This window comes from Staurois parvus, unplaced genomic scaffold (assembly GCF_062004578.1).
Source record: "Staurois parvus isolate SC_StPar_1 unplaced genomic scaffold, SC_StPar_1.0 ptg001272l, whole genome shotgun sequence".
Classification (NCBI taxonomy): Eukaryota; Metazoa; Chordata; class Amphibia; order Anura; family Ranidae; genus Staurois; species Staurois parvus.
Window position 1 is genome coordinate 45,001 of NW_028319068.1, and position 25,508 is coordinate 70,508.

Consider the following 25,508-nt stretch of genomic DNA (forward strand, 5'->3'; position numbering starts at 1 on the left):
TTAACCGGCTTCTCTGGCATTCTTCAAATGGTAATGAAGGTCGTGTTAATCCCAATTGCATGGGTTCGGGCATGTCGGTAGTTTCCGAGTTCCGATTTTCAACAAGCGGAGTAGAATGGGCCGGAACACGAGGTAGTACCCATGTACTGGACTTTTCTAGCCTGCGTTCCCGCAATCTGCGGTCGATCTGGATGGCCAGAGTTATTAGGTCTTCTAAGGTATCAGGTATGCCCACTCGAGCTAGCTCGTCCTTCAGTGGCTCGGATAACCCCATGCGGAACTGGTGACGCAGGGCTGCATCATTCCATTGGGTGTCCCCCATCCAGCGTCTGAAATCAGAAGTGTACTCTTCCGCTGCTCTGCGACCTTGTCTGAGTGTATGCAGAGCCGTTTCTGCCGAAGCTGCCCACTGCGGATCGTCGTATAACAACGCCATTGCCTTAAAAAATGTCGTTACCGAACTCAGATGCGGATGGCGGGTCTCAAGTAGTTGGTGGGCCCAGCCCTGGGGTTCATCTTGCAGTAGGGATATAATGAACCCTGACTTCACGGATTCTGCAGAGAATGTCCGCTGCTGCAGATCAAAGTATAATTGGCATGCATTGCAGAATGCCCGGAATCTTCCTCAATCCCCATTGAAACGTTCCGGTGTCGGTACGCAGGGTTCAGGTGGAGGTATTGAGACCACTGCTCTGACAGGAGGTTCCGAGGGGTTCCTGGCTGAAGACGGAGTAACCGGGTTCTGAGAAGTGGATGCTGGCGAGGCTAGCGTCTGAATACGACCCTGTAGCGTTTGAACTGCTTGGGTAAGCACTGCCAGATGTTGGCATATATCGGCCAACGGGGATGGTCCTCTTCCAGGCTCAGTCATGAGCTCTCTAGCTACCCACAGAACAGAATTCCCCAGGGCGCGGGGTCTAAGCCTCAATCTGCTTGTTCACCAGAGCCCCTGATGGTGGGGATGGACTTGGAGCAGACTGAGACCAGGTCGCGGCCCCTGAGTACACCCGACTGTGGTAGAGGGAACCACCGGAGGTATGTAATAAAAGAGGGCCTGATGTGAAAAGACTGGCAGGCCCAGGCAGCAGTGACTGGATCCGTGCAGGATGAATGGACGGGTGACAGTATACGTATAGCGTAGCCAGACGGGCCAAGTCGGTAACAGCGGAGGCAGAACGGTACAGAGTAGCAGACAGAGAGTAGTCAGGTCACAAGCCAGGTTCAGCAACAGGAGATCCAGTAATCGGGAGTAGGCAGAAGAGACGTCAGGACGAAGAATGTCAGTGCAGGAGACGGTCAGCAGGGATCAGGATCAAGCAGGGTCGGCAACAAAGTAAATCTAACAGGAACAGACGAACAGGGAACAGGGAACAAGACCATACGGCAACTTGCCTATACACAGGGCTGGTTTAAATAGCATGCCCTGCGCTGTCATTGGTGCCAGGCACGTGTCCACGATCGCGAGTGCGCATGCGCGGCCGCCGCAGTTGCCTAAGTCCTAGTGCCCGCCGGCTAGTGCGCATCGGCGTTCTGCGCATGCGCCGACCTGTGTGCCGCCGCGAGCCCCGAGGTTCCTGACACCAGGTCATCAGCTAAATACATTGCAGGCTTCGGAAGTTCACCTCTTCTCTCTGACACTCCACTTTTGTGGACAGGCCCTCGGTGTCCTCATGTCCAACACAGGGCCAATGGTCCTGCCTTGTACTTGGTGATGCCATTGTGCAATCACTGGCCAGAGCATCTTAGGGAAGAGGCTTTGGGGGAGAGACAGTTGTACAGCAGGAGCAAGCAATAAGGTAAAAGTATTACAATTTATTCCTCTACCCCTAAACTTAATGGGAATATAACCCTTGCAGTGCTGGGGGGGGGGTGCTGCAAGGGTGTGTGTTTTGGCATTCAGCTTTAAGCTGTTTCTTTAAGAAGAGCCAATACAGGAGGACGCTGGAGTATAAATGGGTGGATCTAGTTAATTCTGGTCCTGTAGCAGTGGCTGTCTTTTAAATGTGTATAGTGAGAGAATTTCCCTATAGAGGTTGCCCCACAGCCTACAGTGTTGACAGGAGTTGCTCTAGGAGACAGAAGAGATTTGGTAAGTGCAGAGCTCAACTGCATCAGTTGTATTAATGTGTGTTGTAAATAAATCAGGTATACTCCTTCACAAAAAAATAAGAAGCAAAGAGGGCGCACATGCCTAGTGCATGATCCCCAACAACTTTATTATGGGGTGACAGACAACACATATTTACTCACAAGCCTAATTGAACAGATAGCATAATATAAAACACAGTTCCAGAAATCAACTCTCAGAGCCACTGCTCTGAGGAATGGGGCCAGCTGACATTGTCATCTACACATTTGAGGTATCTGGAGAGCTAACTTCTGGAACTGTTTTATATTATTCCATCTGTTCAATTAGGCTTGTGAGTACATATATGTTGTCTGTCACCCCTAAATAAAAGTGTTGGGATAATGCACTAGGAGTTTGCACCCTCTTTGTTTCTTGTGTTCTTTGTACAGTGATGGATTCCCCAATCTGAGGAGGGCTGCAATGTTTGTCCCTTCCAGCCCTGGTTGCATAGTAGTTTTGCACATGTGGTTTTTATGGCAGGAGTCCTTGCAATTTCAGAGCACTGAAATGTCAAGTCTTTATTCTTTCTGATACTCCTTAGCAACATTATGTAATTTGTACCTTGTATTTTCCTTTTTAATATTCTATATTTTGCCAATTAAATTGGCTAATTATAATATTTTTGGATACTCAGGTATTGCAGGGCTTGGATTACCTACACACCAAATGTAAAATCATCCATACAGACATTAAGCCAGAGAATATATTAATGTGTGTGGGGGAAGGGTACATCAGACGATTGGCAGCAGAGGCTACTATGTGGCAGCAGTCTGGGGAACCTCCACCCTCTGGATCTACTGGTGAGTAGGAAATCCTGTTCTAGAATATTCCTTTACTTACATCACATAACTTACTACACTTCAGTGTACTTCCTAATGTATTAACATCACAACCAGTGCCAATACATCTCTCTAATCAGCCTATTACTGCACTCACTCCAACTGCACTCCAGACACTTTTATCCACTCACCAATAACTGAACATTACTGGATTGTATCTCTTGAATACTGTCAACTCACAGCATATTTCATGGTGTTTTCTTAAATCTTGCTTTTCTCTGCTTTTCTGTTTCTTTTGCTGGGTTTTATCAGTCAGCTCTGCACCTCCTTCCTTCCAGAACTTGGTAAGTTAACAGGTTGAGCATCCTCATAAGGCTCACCATGTTTGACACAGACTGTACTACCTTTTTATGGACAAAGTAGTTGCCGTATGAAAGCTGAGTTATCAAACACTATTAGAGTGCAAATAAATATATTGATTTAACGGTTTCCTAAAACATTTACGTTTAAGGCATTCCATGAATGCTAACGGACATACTTGCTTGTGCTCTCAACTGAATTGTCAAGCCACCAAATGGCTGGTGTCATAGACTGACCACATGTGCAGTACCATGGCAACTGCAGATCAAACAAAGGCTAAGATAGGAGGGTTTTGTTATACTTTAAAAACTGGAAAGTTACATAGTTTAAAATTTATCATCCATGTCCTGCAGGAATCCATCCAGTAGAGTAATGTCCGCCGTAGGTGGTGGACCCCCTGTCCCAGAATGCTGTAAATGGTTAGGAGTCCCAGGCCCCATCGCCCAAACTGGAACCAGAGGTGTCTGTAACCAGCATGCGCTGCAAGCCAGGCGGATGTGACCTCACACAGGAGGAAGTTCAACACTCAGGAAGGAGAAAGCAAGGCTATGCTCTCGGAGCTGACTGCTCCTTCTACAGGCCTAAGGATGAATTACCTGACGTGTTCTATTTATAGGGCCAAGAACACCTGGAGGACTACAGAGACCAGCAGACCATAACAATAACGATTAATAAAAAAAAGTATATATTGCACCATAAATTACATTAAAGAGCACATGAATATTTACAGACAGTAGGGATCCTGTGATACACTTTGGGATATTTCCCATTGTCGATGCTAGTCTGGAGTGTTCAGTCTGTGATGTTTCCTCTTCATAAAACATGATTTACCTGCAGAATCTTGTGAATTCCATACGGAATTCAGGTGGTTATAAATGCATGTTTGCAGTGTAAACTGTATTCTTTTATATACATTTTTTTTTTTTTTAGGTATACTAGCATACTAAACCTTACTGGAATTCAAGTGTTCATATAGAGGATTTACAGTTTGTGACAAACATGTCATATATTTTAAATGTGTGAGATTCTATGTTTTAGTTTACTTGCTTATTTTTATGTATTGTAATGTGTGTCTGTGTAAGCCTTGTTGGGTACACTGTAAAGAAAAAAAGCAAAATTGCTGATCGCTATGTAATTAGCTAGAAAGGTACATGTGGAATTTAAAATTGCCTTAAACAGATTGCCCACTGACCTAATTAAAACTGAATTCTGCTTCTAACATTTTAGTCCTCATGCACACTGGATGTTTTTACAGCTGCTGTGTTTGACTTTTGGCATTTGTTTCTGCAGCCACTAAACTCCCCAGCATGTTATCCTATGTGTCCATGCACACATAGACTGTAATCAGCGTTTTTTGGCTGGAAAAAAAACAAGAACTAGTAGGTTTCTAGAGGAGTTTTTTAGCTGTAAAAACGCTCTAATGCTGAAAAACACAGCAAAACGCGGTAAAACATGGTAAACTGTGGCAAACTAGTTGTTTTGGACTTTTGAGCAAAAAAAAAAAAAAATGCAGCAAATGGCCACTAAACGTTAATGCAAAAATACTGAAAAACTCATGGTTTTTAACGAGACTTTACACAGCTAACGTTACCAATGTTATTACAATGCCAAGTGTGCATGGAGCCTTAAAGCCTGACTCTGGCCTTAATCCTCCATATCCCAGTGCCTCCCGCCCCTTTGTATGTTTTCCTTTTTTAATATACTTACCTTTTCCAGATTTCTTCAAAGCCAGCCATGTAATGTAAAGTGGTTGTAAGCCCTTACATATACCCAGTGAAGTGACTGGCCTCAGGTGATACACAGAGATTAAATAATTCCTATATAAGTTGTACCTGTCTATCTGCAGTCTTCTCTTCTCTACATCTGTTCTGGGTGCTGAATTTATAAAGCTTGTCTGAGAGTTCAGAAATCAGGGGCTGGACAGTTGAAATTACACACTGCAGAGCTTAGTGAGGACAGCTGATTGGAGGGAAAATCCACCTCCCCCCTCCACACAGCTCACAGGAACAGAACTGAGGCTGTCAATCTGCTGGAGGTGCTCCCCCTGTTGCCATTTTTCTCTTCATGTCAAGAAAACTTTTCAGAAAAGACTCATGCTGATAGCAGAGGAATGAGGCAGTGAACAAAAATGACACTTAGTGCTCTTAAAGTGGTTCTAAAGGCTCAAGGTTTTTTACCTGCATGCATTTACCTGAGCCCCATCTCAATCCAGCGATGTCCATGAGAGCCTCCATTCTCTGGGGCCCACTCATGATTGTCTGAGGCAGCAGTGGGAGCCACTGGCTTCCGCTGCTGTTAATCTCAGCCAGTGAGCCAATCAGGAGAGGTAGGGAGCAGGGCAAGCCACAGCTCTGTGTGTGAATGGACACACAGAGCCGAGGCTCAGGAGTGCACCTGCTCAAGTGCCCCCATAGGCTGCTTGCTGTGGGGGCACCTGACAGGAGGGAGGGGCCAGGAGCGCTGCCAGGGAACCCAAGAAGAGGATCTGGGCTGCTCTGTACAAAACCACTGCAAAGAGCAGGTTATTATGATATGTTTAATTAAAAAACAAAATGACTTTAGTACTACTTTAATTGGGACAAGTATACACTATAGAGAAATATGCTTTGTTTATATTTCATGTCTAAGGTTTACAGTCCCTTTAAAGTGGAACTAAATCCATCGATTTAACTGTTTCCTAAGACCGTTACATGCAATGCATGTCATGAATGAGAACTATCAGAGTTAAATACCATAGGAGATCAGTGCTGCTCCAAGCCCGCAGTATCAGTCTCCCAGCGGTTTTCAGGCTGTAGTCAGGTGCTGGCAAAGACAAACCACATTTTGTTCCAAGATACAAGAAAGCATAAAAATATCGCCATACACTGTAATCCACTCTGATGTGAAGTAATGAAAGACAGGCTTCAGCTCAAGTCCCCATCCATTACTCATGTCCCTCTGATGTGTTTCATCCACATTGGGTTTAGTCATAGAGGTAACTTGGAATTTCTTTTAAAAGAAATGAGAGAAATATGATATGCCATTGCTGACCTCTTCTGAAAATACTAGTTCCATGCCTATGACCCTTTGGCTTTAATACTTTCTAAGTAACTGACCTGGAACAAATATGCAGATCAGGATTTGTGCCATGATATGCTGTATTTTTGTTCAGGGTCTTTTTTTTGTTTGTTTTTTAACCACCTCAGTGCAGGGCACTTTTACCCCCCTTCCTGCCCAGACCATTTTCAGCTTTCAGTGCTCTCACACTTTGAATGATAATTACTCATGCAATATTGTGTTAAAAAAAACTACAAAAATTTCATTTGGATACAAATTGAGCTTTCTTTTGGTGCAATTTATTAAGCACTGGGATATTTATTTTTTTGTGCTATAAATGAAAAAAAGACAGAGCATTTGGAAAAAATAATGTTCTTTGTTTCTGTTATAACATTTTGCAAGTAAGTAATTTTTCTTCATACATTTTGGGCAAAGTTTATACTGCTACATTGCTTTGGTAGAAAAAAAACAAATCCATGTATATTACTTGGTCTTTTTTAAAGTTATAAAGTCTACCAGCTATGGTACTGATCACGGAATATTGATTACACCTGATGTACTAATGGTCTCTCATTTCCTGAGACACTAACAAGCCAGTACAGTACAAATATGCACCAAATGACCTCTTTTTGGAAAGTAGACATTCCAAGGCATTTAGTAAGAGGCATGGTGAGTTTTTTGAAGCTGTATTTTTTTTTCCCACTTTTTTGGAAAATGAAAAAAGTAAATAAAATTAGTTTTTTTCACACAATTGTCATATTAACAGTTTATTCTTTCACATGGCATATGCATACTTGCAACTACACCTCAAAACACATTCTGCTACTCCTCATGAGTATGGGGATACTACATGTTTGAGACTTTTTCACAGCCTAGGCACATAGAGAGGTCCAACATTCATGGAGCACTGTCAGGTGCTCTAGGTGACTACCTAATACATTTTTGAAGGCCTTGGAGCACCAGGACAATGGAATTGCCTACAAAATTACCCCATTTTGAGAAGTAAACACCCCAACATATATTCTGTGAGGCATAATGAGTCTTTTGAACATGTCATTTTTTTCCACAAGTTTTTGGAAAATGTAGAAAGAAAAGGAAATGTCCATTTATAAGGTATTTATAACACATAACATGTAGATACCAAAAATTAACTCCTCTTGAGTAACATGTACAGTATGATATTTTTCCCCAGCCTGGCCACATACAGAAGCCAAACATCCAAGTAGCACCTTTAAGTGTTCTAGAGGCAAAAATTGCACATCTAATTTCCTGACAACCTAACACGATTTGGAAGGTGCTGGAGCACCAGGAAAGTGGAAACACCCACAAAAGGGCTCCATTTTGTAAAGCAAACACTCCAACGTATTTTTTTGTGAGGCATAATGAGTCTTTTGAACATGTCATTTTTTTAAATAAAAAGGAAGAAAATGAAAATGTATTTTTTTAACACAAAGTTGGTCATTTATAAGATATTTCTAACACACAGCATGTACATAACAAGAATTAGACCCCAAAATACATTCTGCTACACATGTGGGGAAACCACATGTGTGAGATTTTTTCACAGCCTAGCCAGATAGAGAGGCCCAACATCCAAGTAGCATCTACAAGCATTTTAGGGGCATAAATTTCACATTTAATTTCCTGACTACCTATTACACGTTTTGAAAGCCCTGGAGTACCAGGACAATGGAATTACCCACAAAATGACCCCGTTTTGGACAGCAAATACCTCAATGTATATTCTATGAGGCATAATGAGTCTTTTGGACATGTCATTTTTTTTCCACAATTTTTCAGAAAATATGGCAAGAAAATGAAAGCATGTATTTTTTTTTTTACACAAAGTTGTCAATTTATAAGATATTTCCAACACATAGCATGTACATACCAAGAATTACACCCCAAAGTACATTCTACTACTCCTGAGTATGAGGATACCACATGTTTAAGACTTTTCCACAGCCTATCCACATCCAGAGGCCCAACAGCTAAGTAGCAGCTTCAGGCTTCTAACACATAGTATGTATATGAATGGCACCCCAAAATACATTCTGCTGAGCAAAGGGTAAACAAAAGATTACCTGTGGTTTTGGTACTGTAGTTGTCCACAGAGGAAAGCATTGGTCCAGGTAGCAGGCAGGAACGTGGTCAGCAAAAAATCGCCCAGGGAGCACGCAGGAATTCTGTTCATAATCATTACAGGCATCAAGCAGACATATTGCCGGCACAGCCAAAGGAATTATCTAGGCAGCAGGCAGAGACATGGTCAGCACAGTTAAAGTATTGGTCCTGGCAGTAGGCAGGAACATGGTCCATAAGCAGACAGTACAGGTAGCAGGCAGTAGTGTTGTCAGTTCAGGTGGCAGGCAGAGGCATGGTTGATTAACAGACCAGTGTCAGATGGTAGAAGACAGAAACATCAGGCTTACGGAATTGGTCAGGTAAGACCTGGACAGAGGTAGAGGCTTCTTCCCACTCAAATCTCTTTGAATCCTCCAGTATGCAGACCCTAATCCAAGAATTACCAAAACCTGGAGAAAGCCAAAAACCTTTGTTTTCTTCACTCGGAAAAACTATTCTGGAGCTCCTCACATACGTGAGACCCCTGTGTTGTTTTGAATCCCACTAATACAGTGGCAGGGCAAAAGATAAGTTCAGGAGGAAGGCAAAAAGTATGGTCAATTTTTTTTTTTTTTTTTTTTTAATTTAAATATTTATTAAATTTTTCATATTAATACAAAAGTCCCAAAACAGGGAAAAAAAAAATTCTCAATACAAATAAACATTTATAACATTTCTATCTTTCCCTTATTAAAAAAAAAAAAAAACTCTTTTCTTTCCCATCCCACTATCTCCCCTTCCCGCCCCTCATCCCCCCTCTTCCCTCTGCAGACTCCAATCCATTCTGATCTAATAAGGCTTATCCATTTTATTGTTAACCTCTTAGTTTATATTTTCTTATATTTCTCCTTCAATCTTGCTCTTTCCCACTTTTCCCATCTCCTAGAATACACTCCCATCCTATCTTCATGCATATGGTATGATTTTTCCATTCTACCAATCTGGTTCACTCTGTTAATCCAGTCTTCCTCCTTCGGTACCTCGGCTCTTCTCCAAAACTTGGGTATCAGCCCTTTCGCTGCATTCAAGAAGTACCAAATACCTGAATCTTTATGTTTATTTACAGATGTCTCTACCTTGTGTAGGAGGCACGTCGATGGGTCTAACCCTATGTCAATTTCGGTTATTTCCTCAATCAGTTTAACTATTATCTTCCAAAAGGCCTGAATTTTCGGACATTCCCACCATATGTGAAACACCGTGCCAATCTCTCCACATCCTCTCCAACACTTATTTGAGTTTTCCCCATTCATCTTATGCTCTACACTCGGTGTAATGTGCCATCGTGTCATACACTTGTAATTAACCTCAACCTCTCTCATACTAACATTATCGTGTATCAATCTAAACATCTTTCTCTGTCTATCTTCGTCAAACTCAACTCCCATGTCCCTTTCCCATTTTGTAATAAAAGTTGACTTTGTGTTTGTGTCTAATTCTGTGAGTATTCTATACACTTTTGAAATACCGTGTTTCCCATCACCTCGTGTCCCCAACAACCTTTCAAACATATTCCACTCCTGTTTTATTCTCAGGGGTTTCGGTAGATTTCCAATAAAACATTTCAATTGATGATACTTCCACTCATCTATTCTAATAAAAATATCTCCCTTCTTCTCTATTAAATCTTTAAGTGATCTCAGTTCCCCTTCCACCAAGACATCACTCAGTTGGGTGTCCTCCTTTCTAAACCATCTCCCTGATATCTTATTCTTTCCCGGGGGGAAATACTCAGTATTTGTGAGAGGCATTAATATAGAATTGAATTCCCATTTCATGTTTTTGTGTAAAGTGTCCCATACCCTAAAAACATTTAATGTGTACATACTTGTGCTTTCTTTAATTCCCCTAAACTGTGTTGGGACCCATATCATCTGACTCAATCTAGTGCCACTAAGATCATTTTCAATTGTTACCCAACTTTTCCCCTTATGGTTAAATGTCCAGTCATATATTCTTGCCAAAACCACTGCTTTATAATATCTCTTGACATCTGGTAGACCCATTCCCCCTTTCTCTTTAGTTCTACTCAATGTTTCATATGCTATTCTGGGTTTCTTATTCCTCCATATATATTTTGTCAACATTCCTTTCATTATCTTAAAGAAGGCCTCTGGAATTTTAATTGGTACCATTTGAAATCTATACAGTATTTTAGGCATAATTACCGTTTTGACTAGGTTTATACGTCCTATCCAGGCTGGGTTTCCTCCTTCTAATCTTTTTAAATCTTCCCTGATCTCATTTATCAAAGATATATAATTTAATCTATACAAGTTCTTAAGTGAGGCAGTAAGCTTTATTCCTAGATACTTTATCTCTTTTTCTCTCCATATAAAGGGGAATTCTTTTTGTAGTTTTTCTTTTTCATTCTTTGGTATATTAATATTCAGGATCTCTGTTTTCGTTGGATTAATTTTTAAGTTTGAAAGTTCACCGTACTCCTTCAGAATCTTCATTATATTTGGGAGAGTTATTCGAGGATTCCCCACATAGAACAATAAGTCGTCCGCAAAGGCCGCTACTCTATGTTCTGTGGTTTCTATCTGTATTCCCTTTACCGATCCACTATTTCTTATTATTGACAACAGAGGTTCGAGTGACAATACATATAACAGAGGGGACAGTGGACAGCCCTGTCTTGTCCCATTAGACATTCCAATGGGTTCTGATCTCTCCCCGTTTACCGTGATGATTGCAGTAGGCTCACTATATAATTTGCTTATCCACTCTCGCATTCTATCGCCTATCCCCAGCACTTTTAAATTATCCATCATGAAGCCCCAGTCCACTCTATCGAATGCCTTCTCTGCGTCAATCGACAAGAGCACCACCGGGGCTTTCCCTTTTCTACTCTTCTGAATAAGCATCAGGGTTCTCAAGCCGTTATCTCTACCTTCTCTCCCTGGTACGAAGCCCACCTGATCTCCATGGATCCATTCAGGCATCAGATCCCTCAACCTGTTTGCTAACACCTTTGCATACAGTTTAGTGTCAGTGTTCAGTAATGAAATAGGTCTATAGCTGGAGCACTGAGATGGATCTTTTCCTTCCTTATGAATAAGTACTACATGGGCCTGTAGGGATTCTCTCCTCATTTCCGTCCCACCTCCCAGAGCATTCATATATTTCTCCAGCTTGGGGAGCAATACCTCACTGAATTTCTTATAGTACCTAACTGTATAACCATCCGGGCCTGGGCTTTTTCCCCCCCCTGTGCTTTTCAATGCTCTTTTAATTTCTTCCTGGGAGATTTCTGCATCTAGGGATTTCAACTGTACTTCACTTAGTTTTGGTAATCCCGCATTTTTTAAGTATGTCATCTTTTTTTTATTAATTTCCTCTTGGGCTTCTTTTGGAGGGCCTTGGGTACTGATATTATATAATTTCTTATAATACTCCGTAAACACTTTAATAATCTCTTTATTTGAGTGGACCAACTCCCCCTTTGAACTTTTTATCTTTTCTATGTAGTTCCTATTTTTCTTTTTATTCAAGGCTCTCATTAAATATCTTCCTGGTCTGTCTCCCCATCTATATCTTTCGTTCAAAACCCTGTTGTATACTCTTCTCTTCTCCTCCTCCATCAACCTCTCTAGCTCATCTTTTTTATCCACTAGCTTCTGTCTCGTATCTATTGTTATTTTCTTCTTATGGATCTGCTCCAGTTCCAATATTTCTTTTAAGAGCCTACTGACCCTCTCTCTTCTTTCCTTTTTTTTCCTTGCACCTGCCGCGATCAAGATTCCTCTTATAAATACCTTGTGGCTTTCCCAAACTGTAGCTATCGATACTCCCTCTGTTTCGTTCTCCTTAAAATATACCTTAATCTCTTTCTCGATTTTTTGAACTATATCCTCATCCAGAAGAAGAGCCTCGTTTAACCTCCACCCCAATCCTCCAGTCCACCTTCCTCCCCATCTCATTTTCATCACAACCGGAGCATGATCCGAGAACGTCCTTGTTTCTATGTCGATTTTAACCAGATGATCTATCAGTTGGTGGTCTATTAAGATGTAGTCTAATCTCGAGTATATCTCGTGTGCATTCGAGAAGAAGGAATAGTCTCTGTCTTTCATATGCGTTATTCTCCAGATGTCCACTAGTTGGTATTCATGCATCGCTTTTTTCAAAGCTCTCAGAGACCTACTCCCCTCTCTTTGCACAGAAGAGGTATTATCCTTTTGTGGGTCCATACAGAAATTTAGGTCTCCAGCTACTATCAAACGCCCTTTTTTAAATTCCATTAATTTTTTTAACAGACCCTTCATATATATCTCCGGATTTTTATTAGGGCAGTATATATTGGCTAAAGTGCACTCAATCCCCTGAAGTTTACCTTTTAAGAATAAAAACCTCCCCTCTGGGTCGGTTCTTCTATCCTCCAGCTCAAATCTCGTATTCTTTGCCAAACCTATTGCAACCCCTTTTGCTCTTTTACTTGGAGAATCTGCATAGTACCATGTTGGATAGTATTTGGATCTCAGTTTTACATTTGCCTCTATCTCAAAGTGTGTCTCCTGTAAAAATACCACTGACGTCGCCCTATGATGTAACTCATTAAACAACCTAAATCTCTTCCCTGGGCAACTCAGCCCGTTCACATTATATGTTATAAACTGTATTTCTTCCATCGTTCCCAATTGGCTCCATCCCTCTTCCTGATTGCCTTTTCCTCTTTATCTCTTCTGTCTTGCAGAGTATTGACCCCGTACCTCCTCCCCTCCCTCCCTCCCCTTCCTCCCTCCCACCCAGCTTCCATCCCTCCCAACTTCCCTCCCCTCCCTCCCACCCCCCCCCCCTCTTTTTAGGCCTACTATTTGCCTACTAATCATTTGTGGAAATACAATCCACCTTTGATTTAATCTCAGGGCAAAAAAAATAAAGAACTCCACCCATGGACCACTTTTCCCCCTTCTCCAACCTCCCCCTCAACCCCTAACTCCTCCCTGAATATCTCAATAATAGTGGTTAGGAGACGGTTGGGAGAAGGCAGAAAAAGACAGGAGGGAGGGAGAGAGACAAAAAAAAAAAAAAAAAAAAAAAAAAACCCCACGTTATCTCTCTCCCTCTCCCCCTCCCCCCCCCCTCCCCCCGCCTCCTCCCTCCAACAGGCTGCCAGCGCTCCTTTCCTTTTATTCTAATTTCCCAGTGTTCTTCTTCCCAACCAGGGATCTCCAGTCTTTGTAGTTTAAGTCTATCACAAAAATACTGCAAATCTTCTGGGAACCTGAGATATGCTGTAGTTCCATTTCTCCACCCTATTAGGCACTCAGGGGTCCCCCATCTATATTGGACGTTCTGTTCTTTCAATCTTTCCAAAAGAGGTCTAAGGATTCTCCTTCTCCACAGAGTCTCTGATGACAAATCCGCATATATCTGTATTTCTTTTCCTTCGTACATGATTACTGATTTTCCCTTAATCCTTTTCCAAATTTTATCTTTATCTAGGAAGTCACAAAATTTAACAAGTATATCTCTTGGCCTTTCCTTTCCCGAATTTCCTTGGAATTTTCCTTGTCTAAAGATTCCTTCCATTTTAATCCTTTCCATATCAGTATTGTCCATTATGGAGTTTAATATTTTACAGACCACCTCTTGCAAATTTTCTCCTTTTGAATTCTCTGGGACTCCTCGTATCCTAATGTTTCTCCTCCTATTCCTATTTTCTTGTATCTCAGTCTTATAGCGCAGTTTTTCTTGGGCTTTCCCTATATTAATTATTTCTTTTTCTAATTCAGAGATAATTTGGGATTGTTTTTTAACTTTTTCCTCCGTTTCTTCCACTCTCACCAAGAGATGTCCCAGATCATTTTGAATATTTACAATTTCTTGTTTTATTGTTTTTTCCAGACCTTTAAACATTTCTGCCATTTCCTTTTTATTTGGTATTTGTAACTCTGTCTCCATCACTGTATTAGCTGATATTTGTTGGCTACTAATGTCAAGGCCTAGTGATAGTCTAGGGCTACATTCCAGACTTAGGTCTACTTCTCCTTTTCCACTATTTCCCTGAGATCTTTCTGGAGTTATATTTCCCTGGGAGGTATATTTTTTAATGGTACCGGTCTGAGTCCCTTTAGGCCCACTTCCTTTTGCATTTTTATTTTTCATTCTTCTATGAATCTTATTCTTCTTTATAGGCTCGGGGTTATGGAGAGACAATTATTAATAAACAAATCGCACCTTATCCACTCACTTGGTTTTCACACTTTTCTTTCGTTTACCCTCTTCTCTTTTCCACTCCTTTACATTCCCCAGTCAAGGGGGGTCCCCTTTTTACTCTCATACACTTCTTCCCCTAAGCAGTTTACAACAGGGGACCATACTTATCAAGTGTCGACCAAAGTCACTCACCCTCCTCGTGTCACTCTTCCTCTCGTGACCCGGCTAGGAGCTCTCTTCCACTGTTGTTCGGCTGGGCAGTGTGTGTATTTAGAGGGCTCCCAAGTGTATCTTCCACCTTTGTCTCTCCAATCCCCAGTGTCTTTCCTTCACAGACAGGGCTCTGAACAGTGGGCCAATCAGCAGGACCCCGAACAGTAGACCACCAAGTATGCCTCCATGTAGTTGGCCAGCGGTCAGGTCTTCGGCTAATAAGCCGGCAGGCAGATCTCCGGGTAAGGACCGACCACCAGGGCTCCGGGTTCTAGGTTTAACATAGGGGACTGCAGATCGAGAGCTAGCTAGCTGGGCACCAGATAGTCTGCCGGCAGACAAAAGTCCGGTTATTTGACCCGCAACAGGACTTCATTTAGTGAGCCCGTAAGCCGGGCAGCTGCTCTCCCTCCGCTCCGAACACCGGCCGGCTTCCTGGTCTCCCAGCACTGCTTAGCGGCTGACCACGTGGCCGCACCGCTCCTCCACGTCTCCGAGCAACCAGACACGCCCTCGCCACCAAGCACCGCATCCGAACCCCGTCTCCCAGACTAGTTCTCCCACAGCTCTTCCGTCCATCCAGCGGGGACCACCCTGCCGCAGCAACCCCTTTCACCACGTTTCCTCGTCACAGGTAGGGGTTTGGGGAGGTCGGGTGGAGGAGATTGTCCGAGAGCTCCTACATCGGGCTCTCCTCAGCCGCCATGGTTAGGCTCCGCCCCGCAAAAGTATGGTCAATTAACAGGCCGAGGTCAATTCACGTGGAATGCAGAAATGTGGTTGATAGTTTAACCACTTGCCATCCTGAGGATTTACCCCCCTTCCTGACCAGGCTTCTTTTTGCTTTTTGGCACTGCACTATTTCAACTGGTAATTGTGCGTTCATGCAATGCTATACCCAAACTAAATTTATGTCCTTTTTTTTCACACAAATAGAGCTTTCTTTTGGTGGTACTTGATCACCTGTGCGCTTTTTATTTTTTGCAATATAGACAAAAAAAGACTGAAAATTTTGAAAAAAAACTATTTTTTACTTTCGGCTATACAAAAATATATAGTAAACTCAAAGTTAGTCATAAATTTAGGCCAAAATGTATTCTGCTACATGTTTTTGGTAAAAAATCCCAATAAGTGTATATTGATTGCTTTGTGCAAAAGTTATAGCATCTACAAACTATGGTATAGATAGATACTGCAAGTTACGCCATTTTTTGCTATACAGTGCTGCACTAGTTTAACTGGCAATTGCGCAGGCATGCAATGCTGTACATGAACAAAATTTATGTCCTTTTTTCACACAAATAGAGCTTTCTTTCGGTGGTATTTGATCACCTGTGCACTTTTTATTTTTCGTGCTATAAACAAAGACTGAAAATTTTGAAAAAAAAAACATTTTCTCATTTCGGGCATTATTATTATTATTATTATACAGTATTTATGAAGCGCCAATAGTTCGCACAGCGCTGTACATTACAAAGGGGGACAGAACATGTGACAGAACAATACCAATACAATGCAAAACATGAGGGAATTGAGGGCCCTGCTCTTTGGAGCTTACAATCTAGGAGGGAGGGGATAGTGGTACAGGAGGAGATAGCTGTGGGGGATGGAGTGGTAGGAAGAGTGGAGGAGGTCGGTCAAGTTAGCAGGGGGTAGGGTAGGCTTCCCTGAAGAGATGGGTTTTCAGGGTGCGCCTAAAGGAGAGGAGAGTAGGTGATAATCTGATGGGTTGGGGCAGGGAGTTCCAGAGGATGGGTGACACCCTGGAGAAGTCCTGGAGGCGGGCATGGGAGGAGGAGACCAGGGAACTAGAGAGAAGGAGGTCTTGTGAGGAGCGGAGTGTGGGTGCTGGGCGGTACTTGGATATTAGGTCAGTGATGTAGTTCGGGGCAGTATGGTGGACGGCTTTGTACATCAATGTTAGGATTTTGAATTTGATCCGTTGCGCAATCGGAAGCCAGTGGAGGGATTGGCAGAGGGGGGTAGCGGAAACAGAGCGGTTGGAAAGGTGAATGAGTCTGGCAGCCGTATTCAGGATGGACTGAAGCGGGGATAGCCAGTGGCGAGGCAGGCCAATGAGAAGGGAGTTGCAGTAGTCGAGTCGTGATACGATGAGGGAGTGGATGAGCTGTTTAGTGGTTTCTGGGGTTAGGAACGCACGTATTTTGGCGATGTTGCGGAGGTGGAGTCTGCACAAGTTTGTTAAAGATTGGATTTGGGGCTGGAAGGATAGGTTGGAGTCCAGAATGACACCAAGTACTCTGGCCTGCAGGGCGGGTTTGATATTGGCATTGTTGGATGTGATGGAGAAGTCAATGGGGGGTGGGGTCCGGACTGGGGGGAAGACAAGAAACTCGGTTTTGGAGAGGTTCAGTTTAAGGAAGAGGAGCGACATTCAATCTGATATGTCGCTCAGTAGGTGTGTGATTCGGGCGGAAACTGAGGGGGTGAGGTGGGGGGTTGAGAGATAGATTTGTGTATCGTCGGCATAGAGGTGGTAGTTGAAGCCATGAGAGTGTATGAGTTGGCCAAGGGAGGAGGTGTAGATGGAGAAGAGAAGGGGTCCGAGGACGGAGCCTTGAGGGACCCCAACAGAGAGGGGGAGTGAGGGGGAGGTGGTAGCATTATAGGTAACGCTGAAAGAGCATTGTGACAGGTAGGATGAGAGCCAGGAGAGAGCAGAATCTCTGAGGCCGAGGGAGTGTAGTTTTTTTTTTGAGGAGGGGGTGGTCGACTGTGTTGAAGGCCGCAGAGAGGTCAAGGAGTAGGAGCACTGAATAGTGGCCATTAGCTTTGGCGGTTAGAAGGTCGTTGGAGAGTTTGAGTAAGGCAGTTTCGGTGGAGTGTAGGGGACAGAAGCCAGACTGTAGGGGATTGAGGAGGTGGTTGTCGTTGAGGTGAGAGCATAGGCGGGTGTAGACGAGGCGCTCGAGGAGTTTAGATGTAAATGGGAGCACGGAGATGGGTCTGAGGTTGTTCGGGTCATTGGGGTCCAGGGAGGGCTTTTTAAGTATGGGGGTTGATGTGTGCATGTTTCAGAGGGGAGGGGAAAGTGCCTGAGGAGAGGGAGAGATTGAAGATGTGGGTGAGAGAGCGTAGGATGGAGGGGGAGGGAGGTCGTAGGAGTTGTGAGGGGATAGGGTCGAGGGGGCAGGTGGTGAGGCGGGCATCAGAGAGGATCTTGGAGACTTCCTCGATGGTGGTAAGGTCAAAGGTGTGGAGTGTTGGGGGAGCTTCAGTTTGAGGAATGTAGGGTGGGGTGGAAGTGGAGGTCAGAGCAGTGTTGGGGCCGTGGGAGAGGGGTGATGAGGGGGTAGCTGAGGGAGGGGGAATGGGGTTGGAGGGAGTTTGAGCAGCGACGAAGTCCCTGCGGGTTATGTTGAGGGGGAGGAGGGATGAGGGGGTAGCTGTGAGAGGGGACGGGTTGAGAGGGTGTGTGAGTTGCGAATTGTGTCAATCTTGTTTTTGAAGTGATTGGCAATCTCAAGGGCGGTGAGTGAGGTGCTGGGTGGAGGTGGGGGTGGAGAGAGTAGAGAGTTGAAGGTGGAGAAGAGTCGGCGAGGATTGGAGGAGAGGGTCTTGATGAGGGTCAGGAAGTAGGCTTGTTTGGCTGCGTGGAGGGAGGAGGTGTAGGTGCGGAAGGCAGATTTGTAGCGGGCTTGGCTTGCTGGATGCTGACGTCTGTGGAGAGGATTGAGTCACGAGCGCTGTAGTGAGTGTGCGGGGAACAGCAGACTGTTATACCATTTGCTGTTTTATGTTGTTATACTGGTGTCGGTGAAGACACCCTTTTTGTGAGTGTAAATCTTTATTAAATTGTTGGATACTTTTATAAAAAAAACTGGCTGCACCATGATTTTTTCTTTCATTCCCAAACATGACCTCGGTGGAGAGATATAAAAAGAGAGAGTGATATAATGCTACTGGAACCGTTATATTGAGTGGTGGATACCTACCTTATGGATGATTGTGTAGCTATTGATCATCACACCTGAGAAGTTGATTTATTGCATCTGCTCCCAGAGCAAAAAGCGTTTTTTGCTGATCTAGAGATTGATCAGCATGGAGCTCTGGTGAGTTACCCAACTTTACTTTGGTGGTGGATTTTGGCACAATTTCTTTGAGAGCACTTGAATTTGAAAAGGATTTGTTTGGACATTTGAAGAAATTCAAAATTGGACAATTTTTATATTCACAAATTTAATTATTTAAATTACTTATGCACTAAAAAATAGTTTTGCACATAATTTTGATATTTTTTTATATTAATTGAGAATAGATATATATATCTTTTGCACTAATGTTTCTACACTAAATTAGGAATAGTTTGTACTTTTAGCGCATTCCTTTATTTAAGTTATAGCACTAAGAAATTTATTTGGTTTCTTTGAGGTGGAATTGCTGCTTTAAAGTATTAAGGGTGTGCCGCTTTTATTACACTTGTGAAACTGGTATAGATAATGGAATTTACACAGATTTTACTTTCTGACTGCCCATCACATTTCTTTAGGTGCTGAAATACTAGGACAGTACAAACACCCCCCAAATGACCCCTTTTTTGAAAGTAGACACCCTAAGCCAGGGGTCCTCAAACTGCGGCCCGCGGGCCACATGCGGCCCACTGAGGACATATATCCGGCCCGCCGGGCAGGGGTGTATCTGTCGCGAGGCAAGGGACTAGGGTTTGGCAGGTCGGGAGAGCTCGGGCAAGAGGGCGGGATCAGCAATTCTAGAACAAGGGAAGGTGGGCTCGGCTTATGAACCCGCACCACTCACCTGGACTCTCTGCAGCCAGCCGGCCATCTATTCTGATCAGTACATGCAACCGTCATGGCCGGAGTGCAGAGCCTAGAGCTCACCATGGAGGGTGAGCAAGAGAGGAGACTCCATCAATGCATGTCGGGTATCATGGCCACAGACCCTAGATAAGTGCAGTAGATGATTGATCTTCTCCCTCTCTCTTTCCCCCCTCTCTCCTCTATCCCCCTCCCCTCCTCTCTCTCCCCCCTTCCTCTCTCCCCCTCCTCTCTCTCTCCCCCCTCCTCTTTCTGCCCCCTCCTCCTCTCTCTGCCCCCTCCCCCCCTCTCTCTCTCTCTCCTCCTTATCCCTCCCCCCCTCTCTCTCTTTACATTGTACACAGATCTGACCCAACAAGGTGTCCTGCATTTACCGTATATTTAGTTCCATAGGACACACTTGGGGGGAAATGTCTGTGCGTCTTATGGAGCGGCCGGCCCAGTAATCCCGCCGCCGTTGTATGTCCGCAGTCTCTGGTCATCTCCTGTACTATGTCCGCATTTGTTCATAGTTTTTTTTTGTTTTTTTTTTTTCTATAGTCCGGCCCTCCAACGGTCTGAGGGACAGTGAACTGGCCCCTTGTTTAAAAAGTTTGAGGACCCCTGCCCTAAGCCATCTGCTGAGAGGCATATTGAGCCCATAGAAGATTTATTTTTTTTCCACAAGTTTTTGGAAAATGACAAAAACTTTTTTTTTTTTTACACAAAGTTGTCACTTAAATTATATATTGCTCACACAAGCCATAAGTATATGCGGAATTACACCCCAAATACATTCTGATTCTGCTACTTCTGTTGAGTATGGGAATACCACATGTGTGAGACTTTTTGGGAGCCTAGCCACATACAGGATCCTGAAATCCATTGACCCCTTTGAAAGCCTGAAGGTGCGCAACTTCCTAATTTCACTTCCTCACTACCTATCACAGTTTCAGAGGCCCGGAAATGCCAGGGTAGCACCAAACCCCTCCAAATGACCCCTTTGGAATTTAAAAAGAGGCATGGTGAGTATTTTTCAGATCTAAGTTTTTCTCACAAGGTTTTGAATTCTAAAAAAAGTGAAGAAAGAAAACAAAAACATATATTTTTTTCTTTTTTTTTTTCCAAAAACTTGTGGCAACAAATGAGATCTGCAAAATACTCACCATGCTTCTTATCAAATTCCTTTGGGTGTCTACTTTCCAAAAAGGGGTCATTTGAGGTGGGGGGGTGTTAGTGTTATCCTGGCATTTCAGGGCCTCTGAAACTGATAGGTAGTCAGGTAGTGTAATGAGGAAATAAAGCCCTTCAAAAGCCTGAAGGTGCTTATTGGATTTTGGGGTCCTGCACTAGGCTAGACTGCCAAAAAGTCTCTCATGTGGTACCCCCATACTTGGGAGAAGTAGCAGAATGTATTTGGGGGGAGTAATTCCACATGTACCCATGGCATGTGTGAGCAATAAATCATTTAAATGACAATTTTGTGTAAAAAAAAAAAAAAAAAATTTATTTTGGCATTTTCCAACATCTTGTGGTAAAAAAATAAATCCTTCTATTGACTCAACATGCATCTCAGCAAATAGTTTGGGGTGTCTACTTTCCAAAAAGGGTTTGTTTTGGATGGGGGGGGGGCATTTTATGCCCAGCATTAGAAGTTTATGCCACACATCACTCACTCTTCTAACCACCTGAAGACCAAGCCTTTTCTGACACTTTTTGTTGACATGAAAAAAATCAGTATATTTTTGCTAGGATATTACTTTGAACCCTTAAGCATTATATATTTTTTTAAAGCAGATACCCTAGTGAATAAAATGGTGGGTGCTGCAATTTTTTATGTCACATAGTGCTCGCACAACGATTTTTCAAATGCAAATTCTATGAAAAAAATACACTTTTTTTTACTTTTAATGCACAAAAACACAATATATTGTCCAATTATTTGGTAGACTATAAAAGATAAGCCAAGTAAATGGATACCAAAAATGATATGCTTTAAAACCGTGCATGCCCCATGCAATGATTTATAGAGTAGGTCTAGTGCTAGAATTACTGCCCTTGATCTGACGATTGCGGCGATACCTCACATGCATGGTGCAACCGCTGTTTACATACTGGCACAGGGTCAACGCTCACGTAGAGTGGCGAAGGTGCTTTTTTGTTATTTTGATTTTTGTATTTTTACACTGTCCCTTTTTTTTTTCTTTCTTTTTTTTTTAATACTTTTAATGCTATCACAGGGAATGCAAATATCCCCTATATCTTCAATGGGCATTGTCATATATATATTTTTTTTAATTCTGGGGGTCTGTCAGACTCTAGATATCACCTCTGACCTTACATTATCTAATCTCACCAAGAACGGTGTGATCAGATGCTTTCCCAATTTACAAGTGGTGCTGTTTATATCCTGCGAAACTGAAGTGAAGAAATGCTCTTAGCTTACACTAGAGCATAGAGATGCTTGGCACCATTCCGGTCTCCAATCAGCTCTATCGTCAGCTAGCAGAAACACTGGCTGCATTCTCAGGTTTCCCCGATGGCATAAGACTGCCCGAGAAGGCCGTGGAAGGCAGCGGGAGAGGGGGGATATTCTCCTGCTGCTTGTAAAAGTAATCCTGCTGCTAATTAGCCACTAGGATTGCTTTTACATGAATCCAGTGATGTACCAGTACGTCGCTGGTCCTTGTTGCGTGTATATGCTATGTTCTTTTATTTTTTTATGTGGGCTGAATGAAAAAAAGGGAAGAAATCTCTGCCAGAAAAAGAGTGTGGTATGCCCACCATTAGAATATACTGCCCTGCATCCACCCACTTCTAATGTGCCAAAAAATATTATAAATATATATGCCGAAGCATAGGGGCCATCCACCTACTGGCCACCCCAGGCCCCTATGCTTCGGCATATATGCTCTTTTTTTTAACTGCGGATGAAAAATCTCATCCAACAGCGCTGCCCACACTGACTTATGTATATTGTTGAGAGCAAGTGTCCCACAGGCCACTGTTTTCTTTAGATAGAGGTGGCGGAATAGTGGGAGACTTGTGTAGAAATTATCTACATCCAGATGATAACCCTTGTCGAACAATGGTTCTATAAGTTGCCAAGCAATTTTGCCACTTGTCCCCATATAGGTAGGGCATCCAGGGGTCTTGCTGGCTGTCCTTTCCCTCATAAAGTTTTAAGTTGTAGGTATCTCCCTTAGCCCTGTCTCATCTCTTATAGACTTTTACCCCATATTTGGCCCATTTACTAAGGATGTACTGTTTAATGCCAAGCCTCTCATGGAGTCTGGTCACTGAATCAGAGCAAATTTGTTCAGGGACATGGCCATGCGGATAGAGAAGGGCTATAACAATGTCCTCTGGTATTTCAGGTACATTAGGGATCTTTGTGTGCCCTTAGAAAAGATGAAATACAAATTGTACAGGGCTAACTGAAACAAGTAGATGGCGACCTTTTTATACCAATAGCTTGATCTCCTGGTGGCTAAGTAGGGCTGTAACATCTGGTTGTTCATATCAGATCCCCCTTCCCCAATTAACTGGTTATAGTCGTGTATGCATTTTGGTTTCTGGACGGGACCTTGTCTTGTTTGAAGTTCCATGTCATCATGAATTGAGGAAAGGATATTGTCACGATCAGGGGTTAGGCTGAAAGACCACTTACTAAACTATACTATACAGTGGAAAGGCTTACCTGAAACCAGCAGGATAGGAACACAGGCAGGTCACCGTGGCGGAGGAAAGGGATCACCCAAGGTGCAGAGTCTAATTACCAACCGGTGTTCATCAGAGCTCCTAATGGTGGAGATAGATTTGGCTGCGTGTTAGCACCAGGTCGCGGTCCTCAGGACCACCCCACCAGGAGGTGAGCAAGCGGAGGTCCAGAAGCGCATAAGCAGGTAAGGATCAAATAGAAGCGTGGTCAGTAAACAAGCCAAGGTCGGTAAGGAGCAGTCGCAGGTTGGGATCATGCAGAAGCGTAGTCGAGAACAAGCCAAGGGTCAATAACGAGTGTATCACGTACCTGGTGATGGAGGCCAATGGAGAGAGGGATTCCCTTGCGGCTATTTTCCGGACTCCCCTGAGATTGGGACAGCAGGAGTCAGGCCCAAAGTTGCACAGGTCGACTGTAGGCGTGCTGGTTGGTGGTCCACTCAGAAGCACAGCTGGAGCACGGAGATAGGGCTGCAGACAGGAGGTGCCTGTACGTGGTATGCAAGCCCTTCTGGGATTTAGGTGTTTACTGGGTAGTCTGTTTAAGCCAAGGTCAGGTACCAGGTGGGAATCAGAGCAGACATAGTCAGATGGGATAGCCGAGGTCGTACACAGGAGCACCAGAGAGAGAGAGAGTGTATCTGTAAGCCAGGCCAAGGTCAGATCAGGGGTAAGACAGAGTAGACAGGTCCAGGAGCAAGCTGAGTCAGTAACAGGAGATCAGGGGTCAAGTCACAGGAAATAGGAACAGGGTACAGGGAGCTAGAGATCATCCAGCAACTTGAGGAAGTGATGAGCCTCCTTATAAATGCCGTCTGGCACCAGACTGTGGCTGATGTGTACTTCTGCGGCCATGTAGAGTACTGGCAGAAATGCCAGATCTTCCAGAACTCCTGCTGTGGACAGGACCATGACAGTGCCCCCCCCCCAAAGGCCTCCGGATGCCCACCTGGGCCATCTTTTCAGGATACTTGGAATGAAGGATTCTTGGAGAAGCCTGGGGGCATGTACATTCCCTTTCGTTCCCAGGAACTTTCTTCAGGTGGGTATCCCTTCCATCTGACCAGGTACTGGATTTGTCTTCCCCGCCTTCTGCAGTCCAGAATTGCTTCAACCTCATTCCGTCTCCTCCCCAACTGTTATCAGTGGAGGAAGTGGTTCTACTCTCCCTGGCAAAGGATCAGGAACAGCTAGCTTGAGTAGGGAGACGTGGAAAACTGGGTGGATCTTTTATGATTCCGGAAGGCACAGCTCAAACGCCACTGGATTGATTTCCCTCTTGATCCGGAAAGGGCCAATGTACCTTGGACCCAACTTATGTGATGGGCACGGGAATTTTAGATTGGCAGTTGATAGCCAAACTTTGTCTCCAATCTTCAGAGGAGGGTTTCCTCTCCATTTCCTGTCGTAGTGTTTTTTTTATAATCAGTCTGGGATTTCAGTATAGACTCTCGGAGGACTTTACAGTTGTTCTGTATCATGGATAGTCTGTCCTGTACTGTGGGTACCGAAGCTTCAGGAATGCTGTCAGGTATGGAGGAAGGGTAGAATCCATAATTGGCCCAAAATGGAAACTGGTTTGTAGCAGAATGGACTGAGTTGTAGGCAAATTCTGCCAATGGGAGTAGAGATGCCCAATCATCCTGAGAAAAAGCAGAGAAGCACCGTAAATATTGCTTCAAAGTCTGGTTTGTTCGCTCCGTTTGCCCATTACTCTGGGGATGGTAGGTGGACAATAAGCAGAGTTCCACCTTCAGGGCTTTGCAGAGGGCTCTCCAGAACCTGGACATAAACTACACCGCTCGGTCTGTGTCAGATTAAATGATATGCCCAGTAATCGTCTATCTCTTTGATGAAGGTTAGTGCAGTCTCTGGTGAGGATGGTGTACCCACCATTGGTAAAAAGTGGGCCATCTTAGATAGCCGATCCACTACTACCAGAACCTAAGTAAACCCCTCCGAGAGCGGCAAATCCACAATGAAGTCCATTGCAACCATCTCCCAGGGACGATCAGGAATGGGCAGGGGCCTCAACAACCCCCAGGCCTTGGCTTTGTCTCCCTTGTTCCGCAGACACACTGTCCACAACTTTCCATAAGCTCTACAGTCATGATTCAGGTTGGGCCACCAGAAGGATCGCTGGATTAGTTCCATTGTCTTACAGGCTCCAAAGTGTCCAGCCAGTTGATGGTCATGGAAAGCCCTTAA

At 43.8% G+C, this 25,508-nt stretch overlaps 1 protein-coding gene across 1 annotated transcript in view; it reads left to right on the plus strand.

Annotated features, from left to right (window-relative positions):
• SRPK3 (SRSF protein kinase 3) overlaps window positions 1–25,508 on the plus strand; it is a 187,258-nt gene that overhangs the window by 32,245 nt on the left and 129,505 nt on the right. Inside the window, exons 6-7 of the mRNA XM_089660786.1 lie at window positions 2,763–2,928; window positions 3,220–3,251. Coding sequence (XP_089516912.1) covers window positions 2,763–2,928; window positions 3,220–3,251 — 198 coding nt within the window. The remainder of the gene's footprint in view (window positions 1–2,762; window positions 2,929–3,219; window positions 3,252–25,508) is intronic.